Source organism: Astyanax mexicanus, chromosome 18 (assembly GCF_023375975.1).
Source record: "Astyanax mexicanus isolate ESR-SI-001 chromosome 18, AstMex3_surface, whole genome shotgun sequence".
In the NCBI taxonomy this organism is placed as follows: Eukaryota; Metazoa; Chordata; class Actinopteri; order Characiformes; family Acestrorhamphidae; genus Astyanax; species Astyanax mexicanus.
Genome location: NC_064425.1, coordinates 7,332,646 through 7,353,998, shown reverse-complemented (window position 1 = coordinate 7,353,998; position 21,353 = coordinate 7,332,646). Strand labels below are relative to the sequence as shown.

Genomic DNA, 21,353 nt, shown 5'->3' with positions numbered 1-21,353 from the left:
AAAATATATGTTCATTTTATTTGATCCAATCTAAGTTAAATATACAGTGGTGCCTGAAAGTTTGTGAACCCTTCATAATTTGCTATATTTCTTCATAAATTGAATCTAAGACTTTAAATCTGCTTGATGAAGGTGTAAAATTAGATAAGGAGAACCAAATAAAGCATATAAGACAGAAATATTACCCTTGGTCAAATTCTAATGTTTAAAAACTTGGGTAAAAATAAATGTACTGAAGTAAATTGCTTTACTAGATTGATTGAGACTTTCAAGATTTTGTTTCTTCTGCATTAGTGTTAGAATATTCTGTCAATTCATATAAAAATGGTCTGAAGTAGCTACTGCTGTGGACACTGATCAGTCGGAAAGGGAAATGTCATTAAAACGATTGACCCTGACATGATTTGAACACGATCATGAAACAATAGTAGCAATGGATTATGCGCTTCTAGTAGGAGACCTCGTGGCGCAACGGTAGCGCGTCTGACTCCAGATCAGAAGGTTGCGTGTTCAAATCACGTCGGGGTCAAGCATTTTCTTCGCTTTTTCTGAACATTTATAAAATCTATTTAGAAATGTTTAGTTAATACCCAACGTTCTGCAATTGAGCATTCAATATCTATTGTGTTTTTATTTTTACATATTGTATTTTTTATTATATACGTATCTGATCACACACACACACACACACATTTACATTTAAATTCCTTTAAATGGAAAGAAAAGAGTAATTTTGTCTTTTATGTAATAAGTTTAATAAGTAATAATGAATTCCACATCGTTTAATTTAATTAAATGTATTATTTTCTAATATGCAAGCAATCAGTGCCTGTAAAGTACACAGCACACATTTTTTATTCATTTATTCTTATTAGATATTTTTAAAAATATTAATATTTAAAATATTAGCATTTATGCTGTCTAATTAGGTGATAAAACAGAATTATAAAAATTAAAACACAAAAAGGAGGGCTCGTCCGGGATTTGAACCCGGGACCTCTCGCACCCTAAGCGAGAATCATACCCCTAGACCAACGAGCCATGGAACCGTTTACGAAAATACATATATAAATCGTTATGTAACATTTATAAACTGTAGATTTTTAATATTATTATCTTATTAAATATTATATAATAATAGGCCAGATCATCGTAAAGCCCATACAGGTAGTTCATAAGCTCAATAACGGTTAGTACAATTAGGCAATTCATAGATAGGTTGAAGAAACAATAAGTTAGCTAATCTAAAGATAGATTAAAACAGTTAATTTAGCGTGGGATTGTTGCACTTGTTGATTTTCAAAATGTAGGTACAAAAACACAGTTTAGAGTTTACATAAAAACAAATGTCCCTCTTTTAACCTTAGAAAAGCTGTTTTTCTGGGTTTTAGTTACCATGGACGTGTCTCTGAGTCACTCTTGCTTGACTCCTGTAGGGAGAGCTGTTGTGCCTGAAATGAAAAGCTTCACTAAGGTCAACAACACAGCAGCAGTTTCCCATACAGTTAAGATCAGGCCTAATGCTGGATATACAGCATTTTCAATATATTTTAATTAAAAGAAAAAATCAGTCTACGTTTGTGTTTAGTGCTTTCCCTGTTAAAACCTGTATGTAAGCCTCAGAATGACAGTTTAATCATTTTTAACAACCGTTTCATTGACCCTAGAATAAAACCCTGCGGAATGCCACAAGATATGCTCTATCAGCCAACAGTCACCAACAGTTTACAACAGTTTCTGCATTACAGTTAATAGTTAACTAGGTAGTAAACACTATTTTTCACTGTCTGACACTTTGTATGTTATTTTTTCTGTATAAATCCTTCTGAGATATCTCAGTTGGAATACTGTATCAACCAGAAAGAACTCACTATACTAATGTACAGACTGCAAAAGCAGGCCAGGTACGAAATAAGGAAGGTAAGGAAGGTAAACGGGTCTTCATAGTGTCTGCATTGGAGCCCATCAGCTTTTAGCATGAGAATTAGGTGTCGAATTATGCCACGTTTCACTGCAAGAGACTCCAAAATATCACCATAATTCATTCAGAGATAAAAAATAAAAATAAAACACACATTCAATCACCATTTTCTTACAAAAGATATCCTTGGATTTAAGCTTTTATGTAATATTAATTTTTTATCACGGGCATACATTTACAGAAAAGCAAGCTTTTTTATTCTCTGTCTATGACTTATCTTGTTCCCAGGCCTTATTAAGTTGTGGCCACGCATATTGAAAAAAAACATGATCTCACTTTAGGGGCTCTGTAGCAAGGTTCACACAATAAAAAACAATTGGTGAAGGATATGACAACATGTAATTATATCTCACTGTGTACAAGCATTTGTTTGGTATAGGTGTTCCTGTGAAATGGCTTGCAAGTGGTACTTAATTTAATTAACTTACCTTAACTTAGTTAATTGAGGTTATTGGTGGTAGCTACGTGGTATATAAACTTTAAAAAGCATTGATCTAGCTAATTTAACATCTGAACAGCACACATATAAACAGCTAGTTAGGTTAGCTACTCCACGAGGTCTGTTTGGGTCTGCCTCGAGTTTAACTGCATGCTTATCTGTATTAACCGGTAACTTACACAACTAACTTACATAGCTTAGCTACATTAGCTCTGTGCTGCTAACACTGACTCTCAGCAGATCAGCGCGAGCGGCTGAATAATTCAGTACCGGGATTTGTAACGAGCTCTGACCCAAATACTGCTCAGTATTTAAATATTAAAAATGACTGGAGCTAAGCGGGGCTAAACTGAGCTAAACTGAACTGAACTGCAAGCTTCATATGCAGTGCAGAGCGCAATGTTGCACAAGCGTTGGTGGTATAGTGGTTAGCATAGCTGCCTTCCAAGCAGTTGACCCGGGTTCGATTCCCGGCCAACGCAGACGTCCTTTTCTTATTATTAAATAAGAAATATAAACTGCACACACACATATATATATATATATATATATATATATATATATATATATATATATATATATATATATATATATATATATATTAAGGGTGGGCGATATGGCCCTAAAATAATATCACGATATTACATGATATTATCGCGATAACGATACTCTTGACGATATGACAAAATACTCAATTTGAAAAATGATTTCAAGTATACACTACTGCATTAAAATAAATGTTAAATTTTCTTATTGCGTATGATATGATATGAAATGGCACACCCCTAACTGAGATATAAAAAAATACAATGATCCAGAATATCATGGCACTAATAATGCACTCCAAATATCTCCATATATCCAGTATTAAATAAAAAAAATAATTATACTGGACAGAATCTGATTTTAGTAGATATATAATGGTATTTGAGAACAGTGTGAATTTTTCTTTTGCTAAAAACAGTAAAAAAGTAGTACCCTGATGTGATAATTAGGGGTGGGTGATATGGCACGATATTTCAGGGTAAAATATCGTTCACGATATAAAACATTTTTGGCGATATTATCGTGTACGATATGATATGGCACACCCCTAATATATATATATATATATATATATGTGCAGTTAATATAGAGTGTACGGTGGCCCTGAAGTGCCCCCCTTCTCCAACACCCCAGCCTGGCTGACCTACACGTAGATAACTAAATATTCTCTGACTTGACTTAGTTATATGGATTTAATACACATTAACAGCCCACAAATACAGCTACAAACGACAAAAGTACCATATACAACAGACCCCAAAGTTCTACAATGCTTAATTTTTATAAGCCGTTTAACAAAGTGAATTTGTATGTGAATTTGTATGTCTACAGTACGCCAGGGCAGCCAAAACATTAAGTACACACAAAAAAACTTACCTGTCAGACGGCCTATTATTGTGAATCAGTTTCACATTGAAGGGCAGCCCTGAAAAAGGCTTTTTATTTAGATACGACACATTATCTGTTTCGTGTACAGTGGCAAATTTCATTATAGCTAGCTATTGATGCTGAACTATTGACCTAAACCAGCATGAGCTCTGTTTTATGGCTAACCAATGCTTAGCAGAACGCTGAGAAGGTGTTAGACAGCCATGGCCCCGCCCCCATAGTGAAAATAAATCTGATTCTCCTTAAGATGGTTCTACTTCTTCATTGGTGTCCAGCTGTGTTCAATTGAACTGATTGGGCTTGATTAGGAAAGGCACACACCTGTCTATAGAAGACCTCGCAGCTCACAGTGCATGTCAGAGCAAATTACTTTTTTGATTTTAGCAAATGGCTGCAATGAAACAAAGGGTGAACATTTTAAAGGGGTATAAATATTTTCTGTTATAGACTATTTTGTTGTATCAAAGCTTTTGGCAACAAGTCTTATAGCATTGGAATGCCTATTAATTTCCCGTTTAAACTGAACCACATTTATGAAGAAAATGCAATTGTACAAATGAGCAGCAGTACAGAGCACAGGTGAGTATGTGGGTTGACAGCTTTTAAGATGGAGTCGCCTGCAACTGCTATCATTAAACAGCTGTGCTTGATTCTTGATTGGGATTGAGCTTCAACTTCTATTTTTATAGTATAGTGGTGACCATTCCTACTTCCACTTCTGTGTGCTTTTAGGCAAAATAAATGTATGATAACCCTAATAATAAAAAAAACTTCCTTAAAAGAGCCATGCTGCATCGTGTGAATCTTTCCTTTTTCAAGTCACAGTATTTTTGATTGCTTTAGCAGTCTGCAATCAAATCTTAAAGCTAGTACTTGGAAGTGCATTAGTGCATTCATTAGTGCATTAATACCTGAATATTTGATTTACAGTGAATTGAGTGTAATAACCAGCAATGTACTATTTACACTAAGTGTACATAGTATGAAATTGCTATGTACACATAGATGCTTTGTGCCTGGTAACACCATGCTGCTTAGAGTAAATAGTGTGATGCTTCTATACTTTAGTGTACTGTTACTATATATAAATTGTAAATAGCATCTGGCTGCATGTGAATGGGGTTTTAAACATGAAAAATTGCTATTGTTTTTATTATTGCCTAAACACAAAATAAAAATATTGCATTGTTATTTATTGTCGAGGATGTTAAAGGGTTAAGTTGCCACTGTTTGAGAGTACAGTACGCCTATTGGGCACAGTGGGGGTCTAGCACCTTGTGGTGGGCTGTTCTGTGGCAAAATACGTCACAGCGCATGCATGCCATACACACCACACCCCCTCCACACACACACAAACACACACAACTACACTCAGGGACGCTGATTCACTATCATACATGTGCGCACGCTCGCGCGCAGGGATTTACGCATGCAGCAGCCGCAGATGCGCTCGTGCACGCCGCATCATGCGCTCACGTTGTTGGCCTGGAGGGTCCATTGTGGGCGTGGGCTAAAACGAGGCTGAGCACGCAGCATGCAGATGAGCTAGAGAACAGCATAGACAGAACGCATTTAGGCTACGCCCCTCGTGGGAAGAACATTCAGCTCAATTTGAATAGAAGTGAATGGGAATTGCAGCTCACCACATCTCTAAAATACCAACACCATCCTCTCTTATATATACAGAAATATATACAGTACCAGTAAAAAGTTTGGATGCACCTTCTCATTCAGTGGTTATATGGGGATAATGTGATTATCTTGTGGTTTTTGAGGCTGATGGACTCTGATGGACTCATCCTGTGCAACAGAAGTAACTCTTGCTGTTCCTTTTCTGGGGTCCTGATTAGTTCCAGTTTCATCAAGTTTTAAGTTTTTGATGATACTTTCAAAGTTCTTGAAATGTTTCGGATTGACTGACCTTCATTTTTTAAAGTAATTTTTTACTTATGCCATAATATGTATTAGAACATTACTTAGGTAGAGCTATTCACTGTATACCAACTCTACCTATTCACAGCTTTACAACTGATGCTCTCAAACACATTAAGAGGCAAGAAATTCAAGTAATAGATAGATAGATAGATAGATAGATAGATAGATAGATAGATAGATAGATAGATAGAAGCAGTTATTCAAAACAACACAGTAGAAACAAACAACAATAATAGGGGTGGTACAGTAAGAAAGCACAGTAAGAAATATAAGACTATAGAAGACGCTAACTAAAACTTAACTATAGCTTATAAGTTATAAATAAAAATAACTGTAACCTCAGATAATTATCTCACCTACTAAAGTGGTCAAGGAATATATACAAGAATTTATGAATACAAAAGTTGTGCCCAGGAGTGCAAATGTACAGGACGTACAGTAAAATGTAAATAGTTACATGTTGTACAGAGTGTGATTATATATTACAGGTAAAGACAGGCTGTGATTTAAAAAGCATATGAGACTTGTTCCTTATCCGTTCTCCTCTCTCTTCTGGCTCTCGGGACAAAGGACCTCCTGAATCTGTCTGTAGATCAGACCTGCCACTAAACTACTCCTTATGGTCCATAAAGATGGTGTGCAGTGGGTGACCATCATCATCCATGATGGAGAGCAGTTTGTGCAGTGTCTACACACAGTCCAGCTCCACACAAGCAAGAGGTGCTACTTTGAATAATCTAAAATATAAAACATATTCTGGTTTGTCAACATTTTTTGTTTACTAAATAATTCCATACGTTTTTTTTCACTTCTATTCCAACTGAGCCCAATGTTTTCCCCCCAAGCAGTGGGGGCGTGGTCTAAATGCTCTCTGTATCTGTAGCCCCGCCCCTTCTCTCTGCGCACGCTGCTGCTCTGAGCCCTCTTCCCCCCCCCGCATCCCTGCCTCAGCCTCCATTCGCAGCAGCTGCAGTCTGGTCTGGTCCGCACCGCACGCGCGCTCGATGGCTACCGACGAGCTCGCGGAGAAGCTGCACCGCAGGCTGGACCTGCAGCAGGGCGCGGGACAGCCGCCCAGACAGCCGCGTGTCTTCAACCCGTACACCGAGTTCAAAGAGTTCAGCCGCAAGCAGATCAAAGACATGGAGCAGATGTTTAAAAGGTGAGCGGCGCAGTGCTAATGCGCGCGGGATTATGTGCGTGCGTGCGTGAATGGATGGACAGTGTGTGCTTGTGTGTATGTGTGTGTGTTAGTGAAAGGTGAAGAGGTATTGACACTGACGATCTCAAATACAGGGTTACCTCGGCTTGCGCGCGTACGCTCGCGTGCCTGTGTGCGCACTGTGCATCACTGTGGGTGACGTAGATGCGAGTGTGTCGTGAATGATGTGCTGGCTATACGTCGTGTGTGTGCGTGGGGGTTTATCAATGGGAAGAAAAATCAGGTCTGATCTTCACAACCCTTATTTGTGTAAGTGTATCATGGCACGAATAATGGAGATTTTTGAAGAGCTGTTGATGCTTAGCATGCTGGAAAAAGGTTGCAAACTAAGGTAATTTTCTGATGTATTATTATCTTGGCAATGGAAAACACAGGTGCACCATTGACTGAATACAACCTAGACAGACATCAACAGTCAGATGTTCATTGCTATCTTAGATACGCATCTACACCCAAGCTTTTTACGCAGACATGAACACGAACATGTGTTTTACGTCAACAGCAAACAGAACACAAAATAAAATGTCATTGCTGTTCCAGCGAATTAACTGGTCGTGCACCTTCACAGCGTGTTTTGAGCCGCGCAAGGTGTACTTTTCCCATCGTTAAGATAGCAAAGACACACTGAGATGCTTTTAATCAAGCTGTATGATGCACATGTAATGTATGTTGGTGTAGGAACTCAATGTACTTTTCTGCATTAATGCTGACATTACAAAATGAATGCTCCCACAAATGCCTGATTGCTCTATAACATCTTCAGTCCAGAGCACATTTCTTACAAAAAGAAATTAGACGTGGATGGGCGGAGCCTTTTTTATTTAAAGCACAGGGATATTTCTTGAAGTCTGATCTACTCAATACATGTTTGTGGAAGTGTATCATGGCACAAAAAAAAGACAGTTGTTGTGAGCCCCGAAATAGAGCTTTTGATAATCGTCAGGCTGAAAAAACATTTCTAAAAAGTTTAATCTCCACTAATCCACAGTCAGACAGATTAGATTGTGTAGAAATGAAGTAAATTCAAGACCATTTTAACTTTACAGAGAAGTGTCCACCAACAAAGGTTAAGCCAAGAGCAGGGCGTCATAAACAGTGTAATAGACAGTGAGTTTATACAGAACCCAAGGTAACTTCTAGGCAACTGAAGGCCCAATTTCTAACATTGGCTAATGTTACTATATTGTTACTATGTTGTGTTTGCATTTCATTTCCAAGGTTTTGGCCCAAAAGTTTCATTTAAGTACATTTGGTGAACAAAATGAAAGGCAAACACAATTGTTTTATGCATGTTTCCTTTAATTTTGCCACTTTTTTCACCACTGCTTTAATTAAATAGAGTCTCGAATAAAACATTTTGGTATAACCTAGACAGACGTCAAGGTCTGACTGTTGACATCTGTCTAGGTTTTATTGGGTCAGTGGAGCACTTGTGCATTGATAAGACAATACAACAGAAATGTACTTGTCACTTTCATACCACCACACCCATCAGTGTAGATATACTCAGAAACACAGTTGCTATTTAAACGATGCAGGCAGAAGGTGTGAAAATAGACTGTTGGCGGGGTGTAAGATAGCAATGAGCAATGAGTTTCAGCACAGATAATTGAGATCTTTCTAAGCAAGCTGTTGTTTTTCACTCCTCCAGTGTTCACTCTCTTCACATTGACCTGTTAGCTCATACATGCTCTGTCGGCATTTGTTTCTAAAGGTCAGAATAATGCTTTTTTCCCAGGGTTCTCTCTCGCTCCAGCTCTGCAAGCCCCATTGTCCTGCTTTACCTCATTACCAAAGCACAAGAGTCCACTTGCGTGCCCACTGGCACCCCCTCAACCACAAACAAAGCCAGCTTTGTTTGTGTATGTGTGTGTTTGTGAGTGTGTGAGAGAGAGAGGCTGAATCTGTGTCTCGCACGGCCATGATTAAGTACAGTATGTGTTAGATGCTCATATTACAGCTATTCACTGTTTGCTATCAGAACAGCTTCACTTTTACCATAAAGTATAAGTCAAAAGTTTGGACACACAAATTCAGTGTTTTCTGATTATTTTAAAATGTTAAAATTGTACATTAAAACACCTCTTGCTTAGATGACAGCTTTGCACATCTTGGTATTTTCTCAGTCAAGTTTATGAAGTAGAGTCACCTGGAATTCAGGCTTTCAGTTAACAGCTGTGCTGCTGAACTTGTCAAGAATAAATTACTTTAATTTCTTGCCTCTTAATGTGTTTGAGAGCATCAGTTGTGAAGTTGTGAAGATGCAGAGTTGGTATACAGTGAATAGATCTATTTGAGTAATGTTCTAATCCACATTATGGTAAGAACTATTCAAGTAAATAAAGAAAAAATATGTTAAAAAAATGAAGGTCAGTCAATCCAAAAACCTTCATGAAAGTATCCTCAAGTGCAGTCGCAAAGACCTTCAAAAATGTGATAATGAAACTGGCTCTCATCAGGACTGTCCCAGAAAAGCAAGAACAAGAGTTTCCTCTGTTCTACAGGATAGGTTCATCAGAGTTACCAGCCTCAGAAACTACAAGTAAACAGGTCCCCAGATAGGAGCACCTAAATGCTTTTTCACAGAGTATGTTGGATTGTTTAACACTTATAAGTTACTACATGATTCCTTATGTGTTCCTTCATAGTCTGGATGACTTCAGAAATCAATAAAATAAACATTGAATGAGAAGGTCTGTCCAAACTTGTGACAGGTACTGTACATCCCAATATTTGTGGAAACCCCTATTAATGAATGCAGCATTCAGCCACAAATGTGCAAATGCACACACACACACACACAGCTTGTGGCACCATGCCTTAAAGCAGGCATGGGCTAGACTGGTATAAACCCCCGAAAATTGAGCTGTGGAGCAGTGGAACTGTGTTCTCTAGAATGATGGAGCTCCGAGATCATCATCCAGCACCCAAACCTTACTGACTGTCTTGTTTCTAGATCCTTACAGCAATGTCTCAGAATTTATGAGAAAGTCTTGTCAGAGACAGTTACTCCAACAAAAACTGGATAAACTACTTTTAACTGATCATTGATTCATTGAAATATACAATCAATGAACATGTGTCCTTCTAAATTCCATATAGTTTTGCTTAAATTTAAAATGGATTTCCTTCCATGAGCCCAGAGATTTCCATATTGACTCTGGACCCCATAAAAAAATGATCAGAAATGAAGCAAATAAGAAGATGAATGTTGGGTATTTTGAGTGGTTCAGCGGTCTAAAGCGCAGCCACCATGATCAAGAGATTGCTGGTTAGAATCCTGGTCATGCAGCTTGCCATCAGCTACCAGAGCCCCAAGAGAGCACAATTGGCCTTGCTCTCTTTGAGTAGATGGCGCTTTTCCCCCTCATCACACGGTGAAGTTAATCGTCACAAGGCGTCTGTGAGCTGATGTATCGGAACCGATTCGTTGTGCTTTCCTGCAAACGTTCTGTGATGCTACTCGGCAATGCTGCATCAGCAGAAGTTTGAAAAGAGGCGGAGTCTGACTGAAGGAGGCGTGTGCTAGTCTTCACACGCCTTGTGTTGTGGCTTCAATAGTGATGGGGATATACAGCTGAGAAGCTGCTGAATGAGTGGGGCAATAGCTAAAAATGAGCTTAGCTAAAAATGAGGAAAAATGAAGAAATAAATTTATATATATAAAAAAAAAGCAATGCACTCAGAACGAGACGTTTCCTTTACAGATTCTGAATGCTGACCAGAGATTTTTTTTTTCCCTTTTTCCCCGAATGTAAAGGTGTACGCTTTTATTTTTTGACAATTAAAATATAGGCCCCTGTCTCTTTCAGATGTACAAAAAATCAAAACTTTTTTCCACAGTCAGAACTCCGGGATAAATGGCAAAACACTTTCTTTTCCGCAATCCAGAAATGCGAAATTATAGGCTGGAGGGAAAAACAGACTCAGTGTTTTCGTGAAACTGAACACAGGGTTTAATTCTGTCTTTGTCTGGATTTGGAACGCAGGACTGGATTCTTTCTTTCCCACAATCAGGAAGCAGGGATGAACACAGTGGAGCTGAAACCCAAACGTCCTTCACTCTGAAGTGAAGTATCAATCTCAGCGTTTCAGTCTAAAATGTTTCATGTGCTGCCCGGTTTCAGCCGGGGAGCAAAACTGTGACACAGATAAGGGAAAATGGGTCAGGCTCGAGATGGGCACGGATTTCAGCAGCACTGTTAAAAAGAGCTTTAAAAAGGGCATCAGAAACACACACTGCCTGAAACACCTCCATCTGACATGAATACACACACACCTCTAACACACACACACACACACACTGACACAAACACAACAACATCTCTCTCTAAGTCTTAAAGTAATCCCTAATATTTCATTCATAAAAAACAATCTCTCACTGTGCCTGTTTCTCTAAACACACACACACACACACACACACACACACACACTTTGTCCTAGATTTATCCTGCCTTTGGGCCTCCTGTGTTTCCATGGTCACTTTCACCCTCATCTGTGTGTGAATTACTCCTGTCCAGCCCACTGTTTTCGGACTGTGTGTGTGTTTTGTGTGAGTGTGTGTGTGTGGTGTTAGGGAGGACTGATGAGCTGGAATGCATCAGGCATGCAGTGGGCAGCGGCCTGCCAACCTCACTCTACATTATTATTCTCTCTCTCCCTCTCTCTCTCTCTCTCTGTCCATCTCTCCATCTAGCAATCTCTCTCTATCTAGCAATCTCTCTCAATTTATCCCTCTATCTCTCTCTCTTTTTCTCACAGTCTCTCAGTCACACACATCAGTCTGGTATCAGAGCTATACCAGTTTATAATCGTATAATAGTGTGTGTGTGTGTGTGTGGACTGAAGGCCAGCACACAGTGCCCCAAAGCCTTGGCATCTATAAATACCGCAGCAGGAAACCAGAGAGTACAAAGAGAAGCTACACACACACACACACACACACACAGTGTACCAACAGTGCAAGGTGGAAAACAGTATTGGGGTTTCCTGCATCCTTAAACCCCTGTGTTTTGGGCAGTGCGATGTGTATGTGTGTGTGCAGGTGTTGTGAGCAGTTGTTGTGGTCAGCAGTTCTGTAGTTGTCGCAGTGTGTGTTTGAGTGTGACAAAGAATAAAACACACACACAGACTTAATATGGAATCTCTGAATTTTCAGTGGGCGTGGCTTTAACTGGCTGGTACCACACGATTGGCCAAAAGGTGAAGAACATCTTCTTCTGTCAGTCTGGCAGATGATATGAGACAGTGTGTGTGTGTGTCCTTGAGCAGTTGCTCTATTTTATATTACTATAAAAAATGAATAAATGCCAAGAATAGATGAATCCTCTTCTATTTCTTCTCCATGATGACATCAGAGAGCTGGTGGATGTTGGAATGGAATGCCCCACAGATGCTCAATAGGGTTTAGGTGTAGATGCATGCTTGGCTAGTCCATCACCTTCATCTTCAGTATCCTCAGCAAGGCAGTCATCATCTTGGAGGTGTGTTTGGGGTCAGTTTCCAAGCGGACAAAATCATGCTCTGCTTCAGAATGACACTGCACATGTTGTAATTAAAGAAAAAAAGTTTATCTTGATCTCGTCAGACCACAGGACATGGTTCCAGTAATCCATGCTCTTGTACTGCTTGTCTTCAACAAACTTTCTTGTGCATCAGCTTCAGAAGAGGCTGCCTTCTAGGACAGTGCCATGCAAACAGAGTCGATGCAGTGTGTGCAGAGCGTATGGTTTGAGCTCTGCAGGCTGACCTCCAACTTCTTTAACCTCTGCAGCAATGCTGGCAGCACTCATGCTCTATTTTTTTAAAGCAAACCTCTTTATCTTAAACACATAAACTTGACTTTTTTGGTGGACCCTGGAGAGGCCTGTTTTGAGAGGAACCTATACTAGCTACCTATACTAAAAAACTGCTGTATGACTTTGGCAATCATGCTGCAACATAGTTTTAGGGTGTTAGCAATCTTCTTATAGTCTAGGCCAGGGGTGTCCAAACTTTTTTTGTTGGGGGCCAGAAGGAGAAATATATTTGAAGTCATGGGCCACAGACTCTAATAAAACAAATAATGAAATATACCACTTTAAATAATACATTTTCCTGATTATTTTATTTACACACCATTTTACTTGACTTACTATCTTTATCTTTGACAATGTTGTGTAAACTAAGATTTGTCAAATTGATGTTTAATTTCATGATGTTTCTTAATATTAAACTCCTTAATTACGGCAACTTTTAGACTCTTTGGCCCGTTTTTCTGCGCCAGAAATGTGCATTCTCTCCGCTTTTAGACTCTTTGACCCGTTTTTCTGTGCTAGAAAAACAGATAGCTAACAGGAACTTCAAGAAAAATCAAAGCTTCGTAAAAGGAGTGGCTTTACTGATGAATTCAGGTTTATTCACATCCTTTGTTGTTTTTTGATTCTTTCCTTTGGTTCATACTTTTCTTGTAAAACTGCAAATAAATACAATGGAAACAACAATAAACATTTTAAATAATCTCTGAGTATGAACTGCCTTAATACATATAAATAGTAACAACACTTAGAAGTAAACCAAAGCTAACATAGCTAACATAACAATGTAGTGAAGCCTGCACTAGCTAGCCAAAGCCTAGATACAGTGTGGATTAAACTCGAAAAATACAAAGCATCCTTCACTAAGAAATACAAATTGTTGTTTTATGCCTCTCAAAAGTGCTATCATAACTTAAAACTTAAGATGTTTTAACTTACAGGCATATATTTTCGAAGGCTCAAGCAGAAAAGGGGAGAAAGTGGGAGTCCATGCACACTGCAGCTCTCCTGAAGCTTAACTGAAAAGAAAATAGAGGATAACCTCCCTAAAACAAATAATTCCCTGCAGTACCTTAAAACCCCATGAGGGGGTGCTATTTATCCTGGATAAATTATCCTGAATGGGTAAACAGAATATGTTATATCTTCAGTGCTGTCCAATGAAAAAAATATAATAAAATATTTACAAAAATGTAAGGGGTGTACTTTTGCTCTATTCTGTTGGTCAGTATTTTTTTTATAAACAGCTGATTTTTTACTGTGGTCCTGCAGGTTTGACTCTGGGAAGGACGGCTTCATTGACCTGATGGAGCTGAAGATGATGATGGAGAAACTGGGAGCTCCTCAGACTCACCTGGGCCTGAAGAGCATGATCCGAGAGGTGGACGAGGACTACGACGGCAAGCTCAGCTTCAGAGAGGTTTGTGTGAGCGATGTGAGCTGCTGTAGACTGTTGGAAAAAATACAGTATCAGTCAAAAGTTTGGACACACATTCTTATTACATTTTATTACTTTTTTTGACTACATTGTAAATGAATACTGAAGTCATTCAGACTATGAAGGAGCACATAAGGAATCATGTAGTAAACTTTTGTGGGGCTGTCCTGATGAGTGCCAGTTTTATCATAACGTTTTTAATGGTCTTTGTGACCAAGTTCTTGACATAATCTGGATTAGAACATTATTCAAATAGAGCTATTCACTGTATACCTGTAACTCTACCTCTTCACTACTTTACAGCTGATGCTCTCAAACACATTAAGAGGAGCAAGAAATACAAGTAATTAACTTTTGATGACTTTAGCACAGCTGTTAACTGAAAGCTGTCATCTAAGCGAGAGGTGCTACTTTGTAGAATCTTAAATATAAAACATATTCTAGTTTGTTTAACACTTTTTGTTTACTAAATAATTCCATATGTTTGGTTGATTTTAGCATTAATCTACAGTGCAGAACATAATATATAATATATATAATATATAATAGAAAATAATGAGAAAAAAAAAAAACTTTTGTCACTATTTATCTATTAATAAATAGTGCAGTGATTAGGTTGTGACACACACACACACACACACACACACACACGCACAGGTGATAGGCGCAGCTGTGTGTGTAACACAGTGGCTCTGTTGTGTGTCGGACTTCACTCTCTCTATCTAGTGATTGAAGCATTCCATAGGGATAAGATTACACACACACACACACACACACACACACACACACACACGCACACACACGGCAGTCTTTCTCACGCTGTACGGAAAGCTGATATCAGGTCAGAGTGATTAAATCAGCGCTCTGTCCATCATGAAGGACTGGCTTTGTTTGATCTCAGTCAGTGGAGGCGGGAGAGGAACTGATAATTACAGCTGATTATTATTAGATTAGCTTATAATTAATATTCATTAAAATTCAGTCAATTTTTTAAAGGTAAAACTCTTTTTCACTCATTCTCTCTCTCTCTCACTCTCTTTCTCTCCTTCTCTATTTCTCCCTCTATGTCTACTTCTCTTTATAAATAAATAAAAATGACTCTCTATTTGTCTCTCTTCCTCTCTCACTGACTCTACTTTCTCCTTCTCTCTCTTTGAATCTCTCTCTCTTTCTCCCTACTCTCTTTCTCTCTCTCGCTCTTTTTCTCTCTCACTCCCTTTTCTCTTTTTTTCTCTTCCTCCCCTCTCGTTCTATCTCTCCTTATTCTCTTGCTCTTTATTCTCTCTCACTCCATTTTTTCTCTCTCTCTTCTTCACTCCTCTCTTCCTTTATCTTCTCTCACTCCCTTTTCTCTCTCTTTCTCTCCCTCCCCTCTCATTCTCTCTCAATCTTTATTCTCTCCCTCCCTCTTCATTTTCTCTCCTGCTCTTCTCTCTTTCTCTCCCTCTTTATTCTCTCTCACTCCATTCTCTCTCTCTCTCTCCTTATCTCACTGACTCTACCTCTTCCTCCCTCTCTCTCTCTCTCTCTCTCTCTCTCTCTCTCTCAGTTCCTGCTGATCTTCCACAGGGCAGCGGCGGGTGAGCTGCAGGAGGAGAGTGGGCTGATGGCTCTCGCTCGCCTCTCAGAGATCGACGTCTCAACTGAGGGCGTGCGGGGAGCTCGCGAATTCTTCGAAGCCAAGGTAGAGTGTGTGTGTGTGTGTTTCTGTGTGTGTGTGTGTGTGTGTGTGTGTGTGTGTGTTCAGTACACAGAAACACAGCCAAATTCCACCTTTGTCCAACAGATGAATTGATGATCAGCACCTCTATTTTTTTGCTGCAGAGGGTCCTGTGCTATTGGCAGTCCTTCTTTCTCTACAGGGACTACACAAGCTGTATGTGTGCATTTGCATATCTGTGTCAGCAATGGATGCAGCATAAAGTAGCTGAATTCATTTATTGAAACAGGTGTTCATCATAATCATTTGCTTGAAGCCCGAACTGCCCCTCTGGCTCCCTCTAGTGGTGATGAAAGGAAGTGTTCACTCTTGTATTAAACTTTGAACAGTGCCTGGCAAAGAGAGATGCAGGGGTCTGTTAATAGTATTAAAGAGATGCTTCATTCAGGTTCATCAAAGCATCTATATCTCAAAAAGAAATTTTTCATACATTTCTTTCCAGTTTAGTGGCTCCCAGTCCTCCCATTATCTAGAACTTCTTCCCATTATTAAGAACTTTAGGACTGTAGCACAGTGGTCTTTCTTCAAGACCCTTAGAGCCGCGTCTTCTTAAACTGCTGCGGAGACAACACTACTAGAGCGCAACACGCTTGGAGGAGAACACTATGGAGTCAAAAAAGGGTCATAAAGATTTTGAGTTTGTAAAACAGAAGTCACAAATGTACTGAAACTTGTAACTGCGTTTAAACAACTGCATGCACGAAAATCCAAATCCACAAATTAACTGGAATGTGCAAACTTGAAACAGAAAGTAATATTAATAATAATTCAAATGTACAAATGCGAAAAAAATATTTTAATTATATATAAATATATATTTTTTAATTTGTAAATCCAATCTCTTGAATGTGTGAATCAGTACTGCTCAAATGGCTTAAGCTGGGTCAGACCAAAAATCACATGGAATTTGTGAGGTTGTAAATGTGACAGTGGGTGTTTTTCACTGTGGAGCTAAAAATCCTCTCATTCACCTTCTCTGCTGCGTGTGCGAAGCTCTAGCTGCAGTTGCGAATTTTGACCCTGTTTTGACGCCTGATTGATGAACCAATAGGAAAGCTTTATCTGGACCAATCAGATTACGGGGTTTGTTTAACCAATCAGAACAATGGGTGGGTCTCTGCAGCTCAGAGTACTGGGCTAAGTAGATAAAGAGAACACAGTTAAACAAATGAGACAATCATATTATATTATACCTCTAGGTTTGCTAAAAATCTAGTGGACAAACCAGAAGGCTATTGCAAGAATGTTTTGTGGAAAGATGAGACCAAAATAGAACTTTTGGTTTAAATGAAAAAAAAAAGCGTTATGTTTGCAGAAAGGAAAACACTTAATTCCAGCATAAGAACCTTAACCTTAAATCTGTGAAACATGGTGGTGGTAGTATCATAGTTTGGGCCATCTGGACCAGAACAGCCTGCTTTATTGTTGGAGCAATGAATTCTGAATTATATCAGAGAATTCTAAAGGAAACTATCAGGATATCTGTCCATAAACTGAATCTTAAGAGATGGTGGGTCATGCAGCAAGACAATGACCCTGAGTGCACAAGTCGTTTTTGCCAAAAAATGGTTCAATAAGAATAAAGTTAATGTTTTGGAATGGAATGTTTAAGACCTTAATCTAGTGGAAATGTTGTGGAGAAAGCGCTAAAGCTGCAGTTAATGTGAGGAAACCCACCAACATCCCAGAGTTGAAGCTGTTCTGTATGGAGGAATGGGCTGAAACTCCTCCCACCTGATGTGCACGATTGATTAACGGTTACCAGAAACATTTAGTTGCAGTTGTTGCTGCAAAGAAGGGTCAGACCAGATACTGAAAGCAAAGGTTTATATACTTTTGCCTCTCACAAATATGTAATATTTAATCATATTCCACAATAAATAAATGGCTAAGTATAATATTTTGTTCCATTTGGGATCTCTTTATCTATTTTTAAGATTTGGAAAAAATCTGATGATGTTTTAGATCATATTTATGCAGAAATATAGAAAATTCTCTAAATTCACAAACTTTCATGCACCACCTTTCAAGCACAGCTCATACATAATGTTAACCAAATAAATATTAATGAATAACTGTAAGCTTTGGAAGCATTTAATTTAACATTTAAGATGCTCTCTATCTAACAGAGAACATTAGAAAAAAGTTTAGTAATATTCCAAAAGGTTTCAGGCTGTAATGTTACAGAAATAATGTTCTAAAAATATGCATGTGTGTGTGTGTTTGTGTGTGTGTGTGTGTTAGGCTCAGGCTCTGTCTGTGCGCAGCAAGTTTGAGGAGGAGCTTCGTGAGGAGCAGGAGGAGAAGAAGAGGATGGAGGAGGACAGAGAACAACGACGCGCCGCCTTCAAAGAGCTGCAGTCCACATTCTGCTCTTGAATGCACAAACACACACCCACCCACACACACACACACACACACACACACACACATACACACACACACACATGCACACGCAGGCAGTAATTAAAGAAACATCAATGCATGCAGTGCAGCTAAAACAATGCTTACCAGCTTTTTAAACTGTGGTCATCACACTTACACACACACACACACTTACACACACACACACACACACACACACACACACACACACACACACACACAGCATGAATTACAACTGTAATTGTATGAAAGTCTGGGTACAGTTTATTTTAAGGAACATTTTTAAGAAATTTCGCATGCCACAACCCCATATCAACCACAATGCAGTATCTTAGCAACTGCATGAGATACCGTATCAACCACAGGGCCATACCCTGAAACAGCCAGATGAGAAATAATCGTATATAGCTATTAGAAGATGCTTATAAAAGAGTGCAGCAGCTAGACGTACCACCTTAAAAGCTTCACAGCACCACAGTAAATATAATATATTAACCAAACTCTGTGAACACATACTGACTCTTTTATAGTGTCCAGTACTTTTAAAGTTTTAACTATTTTAAATACACCAATGGACTCGAAATGTTCAACGTTTTTGATCCACCTTAAATGCTGCATCTGCGCAATTAAATAGTTTATATTGGGGTAAAACTCCAGCATGAATTGAAACTCTAGAGCTGCTAAAATCCTAACCCCTAAAAATACGTTCCTTAAAATAGAGCTACCGAATGTTTATTATATGTACAGTGCCAGTCAAAAGTTTGGACACACCTTATATTCAGTGGTTTATCATTATATTAAAGTGTTCTGCATTGCAGGTTAATACTAAAGTAATTCAAACTATGAAGAGATACATTTGGAATTATGAATACCAGAATATGTTTTATATTTTCACACCCTTGCTTAGATTAGACAGCTTTACACATCTTGGCTGGATTTTCTCAGTCAGCTTTATGAGGTAGAGTCACCTGGAATTCAGGTTTTTAGTTAACAGCTGTGCTGAACTCGTCAAGAGTTAATTACATGAATTTCTTGCTCCTCTTAATGTGTTTGAGAGCATCAGTTGTAAAGTTGTGAAGAGGTAGAGTTACAGGTATACAGTGAAAAGCCTTATTTTAGTAATGTTTTAATTCATATAATGACCAGATCTACTCAACTTAGTAAAAAAAAGGAATTTAAAAAGTATCCCCAAGTGCAGTCAAAAAGACTATTAAAAACGTTATGATGAAACTGGCTCTCATCAGGACCACCCCAGGAAAGAAAGGGCAAGAGTTACCTCTGTTGTACAGGATAAGTTCATCAGAGTTACCAGCCTCAGAAACTACAAGTTAACAGCTCCCCAGATAAGAGCACCTAAATGCTTCACAGAGTATTTTGGTTTGTTTAACACTTTTAAGTTACTACATGATTCCTCATGTGTTCCTTTATAGTCTGGATCACTTCAGTATTCAGTTACAATACAGAAAAAGGTGTGTCCAAACGTTTTATTGGTACTGTAGATATATACATATAGAGAAAGACACACACAGATATGCAAATATACATATACACACACATATACTATATACAAAAAATATGCATATGCATTGCAAGACATGCACACACACACACGCGCACACATGCACACACACTACATGTTAAACCCTGTACCTCGTAATGATGTAAGCAGAAGCACAGCTGTACTAGTTGCGCACTGTAAGGTGTCACTGTAACTGTAGCTAAATCAGCCCACACACACCTAGCTTTACCTGTGTGAGCCTACCTTACTCCTTTAAGTCATTCTATTTTTGAATAATTATTAAGACGTTTGATGTAAAGTACTTTAGTAAATAATACTATGGTAAATAATCAGAGGTATAACTTTTAAAGTGTCTGTAAAGTTGGATTTATGGAGCAAATACTGATCATGATGTCCAAGCGTACTGTGATGTGTAGTTTAGAAATGAAGGGAAAAATATATGAACAAACTTTTTTTTTTTGTTTCGTTTTTATTGTCGCTGTCGTCATTTTTGTATTGTAGTTTGTTTTAAACCATGCTTGTCTTTTTTTATAATGAGTTTTGGGTCTTCATGTTTAACGTTAGACTACCAGTGTTTGTTTTTTTGTAAAACATTCCCATTATTAAATCAGTGTATTTGTAGAACATGTGTTTTCATTGATTTATTAAATGCTATGGTTGTGGTTGTGGTGGTTGTTGTTATTACTGATGGTGATGCCAGAAGCTTGAAGACGCTTCTAATTAGTGAATTCGGATAAGGTAAGGTGCATTAATTGCATTTAGGTAGGATGCAATTGATATGGCTCTGTAAGAAGGACTGGTTATTAACAGATTAATAATGTAATGCACACAAAAAAGACTCTCATACACCCTGTGCAAGGCACATTGCTATGCTTATTGCTATCTTAAACCCTGCAAACAATCTTTTTCTACTCCTTCCACCTGCATCATTTAAATAGCACAGGTGCTCGTGAATAGATCTACACTGATGGGTGTGGTGGTCTGGAAATGAGGTGTGTTCAGGTAAATTTCTGGCGTATCGCTATCTTGGCAACAGAAAACACAGGTGCACCACTGACTGAATACAACCTAGACAGACGTCAACAGTCAAATGTTCATTGCTATCTTGGCAACAAAAGCATGCTGTGTGTACAAACCCAACAATAAACAGAATGCTAAATAAAATAACATTACTGTTCCTGTAAATAAGCTGCAGGTGCACCTTCACAGTGTGAAGGTCAGTTTAATCTGCTGAAAATCATCTGACACAAACCAAAAAGTAAAAAAATAATGTTATTATCTTTCCTCCTTGGTTCTTTAGTGTTGCCACACCATAATGTTTGAACTGCTGGTTTTTTTCAATCTTTATTTTTTTATTTTATTTCACAAACTACACATAAAAAGTAAACTGTGACAAATTATATGAAAGTGTCTAAATCACAAAATACTAGTAAAAATCTGTCGCTGATGTTTTTCTGGAGCAGTGGGCGGAGCTAAGCTACTGTT

The 21,353-nt window shown here is 38.4% G+C and overlaps 1 protein-coding gene and 2 non-coding genes across 3 annotated transcripts; 2 read left to right on the top strand and 1 right to left on the bottom strand.

The window, feature by feature from the left end:
- Positions 1-457: 457 nt before the first annotated feature.
- Positions 458-529, top strand: trnaw-cca (transfer RNA tryptophan (anticodon CCA)). The gene has a single exon. It is a non-coding gene; the product is annotated as a tRNA-Trp (tRNA).
- Positions 530-969: 440 nt separating this feature from the next.
- On the bottom strand, positions 970-1,041 carry trnap-agg (transfer RNA proline (anticodon AGG)). Its single transcript has one exon. It is a non-coding gene; the product is annotated as a tRNA-Pro (tRNA).
- A 5,675-nt stretch (positions 1,042-6,716) lies between these two features.
- On the top strand, positions 6,717-20,658 carry efhd1 (EF-hand domain family, member D1). Its single transcript, XM_015601483.3, has 4 exons — positions 6,717-6,951; positions 14,079-14,226; positions 15,794-15,928; positions 18,209-20,658. Exons 1-4 carry the CDS (start codon positions 6,794-6,796, stop codon positions 18,341-18,343), a joined length of 576 nt encoding a protein of 191 aa, XP_015456969.1. The 5' UTR covers positions 6,717-6,793; the 3' UTR covers positions 18,344-20,658.
- The last annotated feature ends 695 nt before the right edge of the window (positions 20,659-21,353 follow it).

What these genes read in the sequence shown, in the direction of transcription:
- efhd1 (XM_015601483.3), top strand. Translation starts at nt 6,794, where the DNA reads ATGGCTACCGACGAGCTCGCGGAGAAGCTGCACCGCAGGCTGGACCTG. An exon ending in GCAAGCTCAGCTTCAGAGAG is followed by an intron (nt 14,227 to 15,793) that starts GTTTGTGTGAGC and finishes TCTCTCTCTCAG; the next exon opens with TTCCTGCTGATCTTCCACAG. An exon ending in GCGAATTCTTCGAAGCCAAG is followed by an intron (nt 15,929 to 18,208) that starts GTAGAGTGTGTG and finishes TGTGTGTGTTAG; the next exon opens with GCTCAGGCTCTGTCTGTGCG.